Below are 9,155 nucleotides of genomic sequence, written 5' to 3' on the forward strand. Positions count from 1 at the left end.
TCTTCAGACAAAGATGAGTAAATCGAGGACACTAAGATCCTATTTAACTATTTCAGGTAAGTAAAGTCATCACTTACCTGAGTTTGATTTGCATCAAGAAATTGAGGAGGACAAAGAACTCTACCATCTAAGAATCCCTCAAGCCCATTGACGATAACAACATTGAGTAGTTGTGTCTTCTACAAAAGGTAATTAGTATCGTTCAATTTAATCGTCAGTGGCTGGGGAACAGGTGGGAGCATTACAGATCGTAGGAGAATATGTTGGATATGGAGGAGTAAATAACAGGTGACTAAGAGGAGCCATTTGGGGATAAAATTGGAGGTTGAGGATAATTTTGGAAGTTGGAAAACTGAGGTTGGAAGAATTATGGTTGACGGAGCGGCACATTTGGAGGTCTAGCAGTATAGATAGGAGTCTACTGAAGAGAAGTAACCACTGGTGTTGAAAGAGGAGTAGATGTGTGGGATAGATTCACTCAGAAGACAAAGAGGAAAATTCTCCAGTCTCTATTAGAAGAAATAGAGAATAGTCTGGACTATGATACCACAAAGAATATAAAGGAGGAAATAAGAAATTATGAAATAGAATCAATATTCTCTACGTATTGAATGACTACAGTACCTAAATATATAAAGAGGAAAAAGGATACACCTGCGAAGCCCATATTAGAAAACCAATAACAGAATAAAGAATAGGAAAATAAGAGAAATAAACCATCAAACATATAAAGAGAGTTAATACTCTATTATTGTTGTCCTTTCACTTTGAGATTTGTAGAACTTTGTGCTTACCGTTTGAAAATATCAATTTAATCAACCAACTTTCAATAAATTTTAAATTTAATGTCTATTGTTATACGGTCCGATTTACCAAAAAGGTATTCTATAACTTACCAACTCTTTTACTGTAAATTTTGAAGAAATATTCCTATAAGAAAATAACTTTGAAAGATTAAATTTAAAGTCTATCTAAAATTGGATATTTGAAAGTTCATAGACTCAATAAATTTAAAAGTATAATAAAGTGAAAATGATATTTTAACTTATATAATTTATAATATATTAGATTAATTATACATTCCTAATGCCAAAATATGAATGGAGTGTATAACGTACAGAAACAATAGATGTTCAAGTTTTTATCTTTTTTAATCTAATTTTTATTTTAAATTTTAAAATTCAAAATCGAAATATTCTAACAACATAAAAATCTCTATTTTTAAAAAAATTCACCATTTGGATCACATAATCCAAAATCAATGTTAAAAAATACATCTCCCAAATGCATATTCGGTCAGATAAAATTTATTTTGGTAACAAAAGACAAATATTTAATGATCTCCATCCACTTAATTATCCGACATAAATATCAAAATACAAACGCAATTAATATCCATACCTATAAAATAATATTCGTCAAATACGCCATAAAAAGTATTAGAAATCATCGATCTTTAATGGGATATAATGAATTTAAAAAGCTCTATAACCCAAAGATTGCATACATTAGACTGAAAAATGACACGTTTAAAGCCAGCTTGAGTAGCAATGGCCTTGAATTCATCGCGAGTTCTCTCCCTCCCTCCTAGAAGTTGAGTCATCATAAGCACATCGCCTTGTGCAACGGCTCTTGCTGCACTTGTGGTTTCAGGCACTGTTGGATGCACAGCGTCCACCACGATTACCTTTCCATCATCTGGGATTGCATCGTAGCAATTTTTCAACAACTTCACACACCGATCTTCACTCCAATCATGAAGTATCCACTATAACCATAGATGTTCAAGTTAAGATTAAAAATTTTTGTTCATTGATACGATATGATTCATCATCCTAAAATCGATTCAAATCTTAAATGCTTAGGACTAGCCTGACTATGTATGTGTGTTACAATTCACATCGTAGTTAAATATTCAATTTAATTAACTGTCCTCTCAAAAATACATAGTTATTACAACTAAACTCAATTTTATTTAGTACGATTGAAAGTGTGGTTCATTAAACCACATGTTTGGGAATGTACTTGTAATTGGATGGTTATATAATTTAAGAAATATGTATAATAACATGATAGATGATATATATAATCAAACAAATAATATGTGTGTGTATATAGTATATATGACGCAACAAAGTCAAGCAAAACTAACCTTCATAAGTATAGCATCTCCCTTTGGAACTTTCTCAAACATGTCTCCTCCAACATGTTCTACATCTGCCAAATCATAATCAAAATTTCCCATTGGAATTCCTTGAATCCTACACCTAATTAAAATTGGTATTTGATATATTTAATTAATTAAATCTTTTCCATCTCCATTTAGGGTTTAGAGAAGTGCACTACACTCTATAACTCTATAGGCATAATTGACATATTCTATATTTTCTATAACATTCTCTCTAGTAATATTGTTCTCTCTTTGTCCCGTGGACGTAGCTAATACATTTTTAGTAAACCATGTAAATCAGTGTGTCGATCTTCTCTATTTCTTTTTACATTCTTTTGTATTATTTAATTGTTGATTCTGTAACAAACTGTTATCAGAGCCTTGTTAGGATTTTTCGAAATTCTAAAATTGTTCGATTTTTCAAGGACATATTCTACAAAATTGGTCATTGTCAAAGTTTCAACCGTTGGATCATGCTAAAATTTGGCTTGCCTATTGGGGACACACAAGGTCTCATTTTCAATGGTTGGATTGTCACTCTTGCTTTGATTTTATCCATAATTGCTGCTAAACGGAATATGTAAAACTACAGTGTAGTTTGGCTTTTTCAGGGAAAACTTTTACAAAGTTGCCAATTGAAGGAGTTTCATTTTGGATAGTTGGATCATCGTTTTAAGTTCTGGTTTTGTTCGTCATTCCTGTTGAACAAAATCTATAAAATTGTAGTGTAGTTTAGTTTTTCAAAGACAACTTTCACCAAATTATTAATTTCAGAAGTCTCAACTGTTGGAGCATACTGAATTTTGATCAGCCTATTAGGAATTCATTGGGACTTGTTTTGAACGGTTGGATCATCGTTTTGGACTCTAACGTTGTCCATCGTTTTGAGCACTGGTTTTTCCCATAGACATTGCTGAAAAAAATCTATAAAATTGCAATGTAGTTTGATTTTTCATTGACAACTTTCACAAAGTTATCGATTGTGGGAGTTTAAGCTGTTGAATCGTGCTGAATTTTTTTCAGCCTTTTGGGGACACATAGAGGCTTGTTTGAAATGGTTAAATCCTCGTCTTGAGATTTTATTCTTCGTTGCTACTGAACAAAATCTATAAAACTGCAGTGTAGTTCAGTTTTTCAGAGACAAATTTAATAAAGTTGTCGATTCTTAGAGTTTCAACCAATCAAGATCTACTGATTTGATACGGAAGTTTACTCTTAAAAACTTAAGTTGTTCAACATTCTATCATTTTGAGTTTGAAGGAGAAGTCTAAGTATGTTTGCCAGTATATTTCTGTTGCATTTGGTATATCTGTGGATTTCTGATTCCATCCCAAATCTACTGATTTGATTCATATATTTTTGTTTGGAAACTCAAGTTGTTCGTCATTCTACCATCTTGAGTTCGAGGGAGAAGTCTTAGTACGTTTGGCAATATATTCATGTTGCATTTGGTACATCTATGATTTTTTTGTTTCCAATCTAGATCTGTTGATTTGTTTCGAAAGTTCTTTGTTTGCAAACTCAAGTTGTTTATCATTCTACAATCTTGAGTTTGATGGAGAAGTACGAGTACGTTTGGCAATAGTTTATGTTGCATTTGGTATATCTGTGGGTTTTCTGTTTCCATTCCAAATATGTTGATTTGATTCAGAAGTTTTTTTCTTTACAAACTCAAATTGTTTCTCATTCTACCACCTTGAGTTTGAGGGAGAAGTCTGAGTATGTTTGACAATATATTTATGTTACATTTGGTATATCTTTGGGTTTTCTATCTACAGTCTAGATCTGCTGATTTGATTCATGTTCTTTTCTTTGCAAACTCAAGTTGTTTGTCATTCGACCATCTTGAGTTTAAGAAAGAAGTCTAAATATGTTTGACAATATATTTATGTCGCATTTGGTACATTTGTGGGTGTTCTATTTTCAATCCAGATCTGCTGATTTTATTCAGAAGTTTTTTCTTTACAAACTCAAGTTGTTCATCATTCTACCACGTTGAGTTTAAGAAAGAAGTGTAAGTACATTTGGCAATATATTTATGTTGCATTTGGTACATCTATGAGGATTTCGTTTCTGGTCTAAATCTACTAATTTGATTTGAAATTCTTTTTCTTCACAAACTCGAGTTGTTCGTCATTCTACCACCTTGAGTTTGAGGTAGAAGTCTTAGTACGTTTGACAATATATTTATGTTACATTTGGTACATCTGTGGATTTTCTGTTTGCAGTCTAGATCTACTGATTTGATTTAGAAGTTTTTTTCTGAGCAAATTCAAGTTGTTCGTCATTCCACCACCTTGTGTTTGAGGGAGAAGTCTAAGTATGTTTGGCAATATATTTATGTTGCATTTGGTACATTTGTGGGTATTCTGTTTCCAATCCAAATCTGTTGATTTGATTCAAAAGTTTTTTCTTTGCAAACTCAAGTTTTTTGTCATTTTGTCATCTCGAGTTTGAGGGAGAAGTCTAAGTACGTTTGGCAATATATTTATGTTGCATTGGGTACATCTGTGGATTTTCTTTTTCGGTCAAGATCTGCTGTTTTGAGGCATAAAGGAGAAGTCTGAGTACATATGGCAAGATACATCTATTATATGTGAGAAATTTCAAGTCAATGTGAAGATTTGTTGGAATGTCTTGAATTCTAATTCGAATTGGTTTAGGAGATTTCAAGTCAAGATGGAGATTTGTTGGAATCCCTTGAATCCTACACTTAATTAGAATTAGTATTTGATATATTTAATTATTTAAATATTTCCTTCTCCACTTAGGGTTTAGAGAAGTGCACTATATAAACATTCTAACCCTATAAGTGTTGCCAGATTCTCTATTTTCGGTAACATTCTCTTTAATAATATTGTTTTCCCTCTGTCCCGTGAACATAGCTAACCCATTGTTAGTGAACCACATAAATCAATATATCAATCTTCTCTATTTCTTTTTATGCTCTTTTGTATTCTTTAATTATTGATTTCATAACACTAACATTCCCCCGCACTTGTAGGTTTGAAATATGTAGAAAAGCCAATCAAGTGAAAATGAATATTAATTGGGGATGCAGGGCTTAAACACAGGACATCCTTAACCACCTACCCTAATACCATCTTAAATCACTGATTGACCCAAAAACTTAAGTTTTGTATGTGAAAAGGTAAATCTAATTATATAATATTAACATTATGTCAAATTTACCTTCACCCACTAGCTTAATCTTTTGGGTCAATCAAATTTAACATGGTATCAAAACCGGTGGTCCAGAGAGGTCATTTGTTCGAGCCCCAACAATGTTATTTCCTTCTCATTTAATGTCGATTTCCACTTGTTGAATCTTCTTTGTATTTCAATCCCACAAGTGAATAGGAGTATTAATGATATAATGTTAAATTTGTCCTCACATATTAGCTTAAACTTTTAGATCAATTGGTGATTTAAGATGGTATTAGAGCAAGTTGGCGTTCAGGATATCCTGTGTTCAAACCTCTGTAAGATTGTTCTAGTAGATAACAAAAAGAGTCAGTCCTACATAGAACTTACGTGTTATTAAATTTAACATCACTCAAGAAATCTCCATATCAACATTAATATATCTACTTTGATCTATAACGACAGTGAAAACATTGAAAAGTATAGAAAGATTTATTAAAAATGTTGAAAGATCACGTACCGGGATAAGATGGGGCATTCTGAATGACATGTGGTAAGTCGAAATTGATGCCTTTGATTGAAGGGTATGTGGAAGTGATGATTTGAAGGCCTACACCAAGGCCACCGCCAACATCAACTAGTTGCTTGAGGTTTGCAAAGCCTTTGTAGGATTTGACAATTTTTTTCATGAACATGGTGGTGTGATTTCTCATTGAAGCATTGAAAGCTTGGTTAAATCTTGGATCTAAGCTAGAGTATTCAAAGGCATGAACTCCATGAGCCCTATTGAAAGGAATTCCTCCTTCAATAACTGCATTCTTCAGCTCACTCCTGCATTTTTAATCTTGGAATTTAGGTTTTGGGTTTGAAATTTTAATAAATCGTGTCCTTTTTTCTTAGCATTATAAAACTACATCAAGAGTACAAGATTTGGATAAAGCTAAAATGTTTGTTACAGTTCTTACTTATCTCAGAAGTGCTTTTAAATTCGAGTCAAACTGAAGGTCTTATATTGGCAGGCAAAACAAAAAAATCAAGTGACAAGAAATTGTCTTTTTCCTAATAGTCTTATAGTTGTGTTTCTTACATTATCGATAGAATCTAATATCAGCGATAAAAACAATAAATGGTTACTAGTGGTAAGACCTATTTAAAGAAGTTGATAAAGAAATATAATTTTCAGGTATATTTCATCATTGATAGATATTGATAGAAGACGATCACTGACTATAATAAAAAACTACCTATATCACTTTCTATCACTGATAATAGTGATGAAAGACTATTACTGACTATCAATTATAGAAGTATAAGTATATTTCTTTTGTTCACTGATAATAGTGGTGATAGAAGTTATCATCAACTATCAATGATAGAATGTTATCTCTTTCTATCACTCATGGACCAATAGAAGACTATCACTTTCTATCACTAATAGACACCGATAAAACTATCGTTGTGTATCAGCAACCATTATATAGTGATACAAGATTATTAGTGTCTATTAGCAATAAAAATATTTCAATTTCTATCACTAATAAACAGTGATAGAAGACTATCATATACTAACAATGTGATAGAAGACTATCACATACTATCAGTGTGATGGAAGTATTTCACTTTCTACGTACCACTGACAGACAATGAAAGAAAAGACTATCATTGACTATTAATGATATGAATATATCACTTTCTATCCGTGATAGAGAATAATAGAAGTTTATCACTTTATATCACCAATAATACTGATAAGATTATCACTATCTATCATTAGTAGACTAATTTAAAGTAGTATGATTTTAAAAAGTTAACCAGAAATATAATTTTCATGCAAAAATTGAATTATATGCGGTCACCTTGATAATTAGAGGTCAAAGAGAACCAAAACTGCACTATGCTAATAGACCCTAATAACATTATATAGAAGTATCACTATAGAATTATAAGTATATGATTGTTTTATTTTTCTTTCTTTCTTTCTTTTTTTTTTTTTTTTTATATAGAAGTATGTCACTAATAAACTTTAATACAATTATATGTAAAATTTATGATTACTATTAGTAATAGACATTGATAGAAGTATCTAGAAGTCTATCTATATTCTAATAGATCACGATAGAAGTGTATCAATAATAAGTATATATTCTAATAGATCACGATAGTAGTGAGGAAGAGGAAAAAAATGGTAATATTCAAGTGCATCTTAAAATGCATCTTTATACATCTTTTTTCATCACTCACTTAAAAAAAAATATTTCAGAAAAATGAATAAGAAGAATTTGTCACATAACAAATTATGATTAGACAATTTCGTGAAATGCACGAAAATAGATGCTATTCGAAATGCTATAAATATTTTTTTAGAAAAATGTTATAGATCGAAATTAAGAGAGGAGAAAGATAGGAAGACAAAAAATGCTTAAGTTATTTCAGATAAAATTTTTGGTTTTTAAGATTAGTTCCATTAAAAAAACATAGAAAAGAGAGAAAATAAAAGTAGAAATGGAAAAGAATACTAAAAATTAAATGTAAAGAAGAGAACAAACCAGCTACGAAGGAAGACGTTATCTTGAATCAAGGATAAATTAAAAGCCACAGAGACTCCATCTTCATTATGAACATAATACTTAGAAACCGGATTAAGGCTATAAAGTCTCTGCATTTTCCCATCTTCATCGAACCCCACAGAGCATCCCACAACCATGTGGCTAGCTAGAAGCCTCAACATCCGATCAATCATCGACGTCGCATCCGGGTTCGTATTTGTTATCTCCCCAGCTATCTGTTCCGCGGAGAGCTCTGCCCCATCCCCAGCCTTCGCCAAGATATCGAACACGCCGAGCTCGAACACTGCTTGGAGCGTCATCGGTAGCACCGTTAGAGTAACCAGCTGTGCAGCGTAAGCATAATGTTGTTGTTCTTTGGCGGCAGCGTTGGATGGGGAAGGAAGGGTTGTTTGCTCCGCCATTGAATCCATTTCTTGCTTGAGCTGATATGTGTAGAAGAGGGAATAATTTGAGGCTGCTGCAACTAACTCTTTTGATGCGTGGTTGATAATCTCGTGCACAACCCAATTTAAAGTTAAATTGTCACATGATAATTGTCTTTTTAAATGATTAAAAAAATCTTTTTTTTAAAAAAGAATAATGAATCTGGGATTAATTACAACTTAGGCTGTAATTAATCATTCTTCGATAATATATAGAAATGTTGTGATTTATTATTATTATTAAAAAAAATACTTAGATATATTCTAGGTTATCTCACTAAATTGTCCAATCAATTTGTTATATGATAAATTTTTATTATTTCTTTTTTAATATATTTTATTTTATTTTATTTGCGTGGGAATGATTAAAAGGCAGATGCATGAAGACAGATCTCTTATTATTATTTATGCCTCGATCAAATAAAAGGGTTGTTGTAATAAAAATAAATTAAAAAATTGTTTCAGGGGCATGGTGCCACAGAGGGAGTTCAGAGCATATGTGGTGTTTTTTTTTTATTTTATATATCATCTTTGAAAATAAAATATTCTTAAAAAAAAAGTTGCTATTCGAGAGTCATTTGTAGAGGTGTTCATGGGTTGGATTGAAAGACGTTTTAGATTCAATCCAATTATTCGGGTTGTAAATTTCTTCAAGCCAAATAATCCTTATTAAGAAATGAACCCAACCCAACCATAAAATATTTGGGTTGGGTTAATTTGGGTTAATTTGATCATTTATTTAAAATTTTGTTCTAAAAGGAAGAAAAATGTAAATATGTAAAAATCGAAGAAAAATGTAAATATGTAAAAATTTAACTTAATTATTTTCATATATTGAATTAAAATTAACAA

At 31.4% G+C, this 9,155-nt stretch overlaps 1 protein-coding gene across 1 annotated transcript; it reads right to left on the minus strand.

The window, feature by feature from the left end:
* Nucleotides 1–1,363: 1,363 nt before the first annotated feature.
* On the minus strand, nt 1,364–8,264 carry LOC120091798 (caffeic acid 3-O-methyltransferase-like). The gene is made up of 4 exons (XM_039049924.1): nt 7,861–8,264; nt 5,835–6,145; nt 2,153–2,217; nt 1,364–1,768 (listed from the first exon to the last, which is right to left on the minus strand). Exons 1-4 carry the CDS (start codon nt 8,178–8,180, stop codon nt 1,457–1,459), a joined length of 1,008 nt encoding a protein of 335 aa, XP_038905852.1. The 5' UTR covers nt 8,181–8,264; the 3' UTR covers nt 1,364–1,456.
* Nucleotides 8,265–9,155: the final 891 nt, after the last annotated feature.

The sequence above is a fragment of the Benincasa hispida genome, chromosome 11 (assembly GCF_009727055.1).
Source record: "Benincasa hispida cultivar B227 chromosome 11, ASM972705v1, whole genome shotgun sequence".
Taxonomy (NCBI): Eukaryota; Viridiplantae; Streptophyta; class Magnoliopsida; order Cucurbitales; family Cucurbitaceae; genus Benincasa; species Benincasa hispida.

Excerpts from the sequence above, each read along its gene's own strand:
- LOC120091798 (XM_039049924.1), bottom strand. The coding sequence starts at position 8,180 with ATGACGCTCCAAGCAGTGTTCGAGCTCGGCGTGTTCGATATCTTGGCG. Across the intron at positions 6,146-7,860 it reads AACGTCTTCCTTCGTAGCTG|GAGTGAGCTGAAGAATGCAG; the intron begins GTTTGTTCTCTT and ends TTAAAAATGCAG. Across the intron at positions 2,218-5,834 it reads GAATGCCCCATCTTATCCCG|ATGTAGAACATGTTGGAGGA; the intron begins GTACGTGATCTT and ends ATGATTTGGCAG.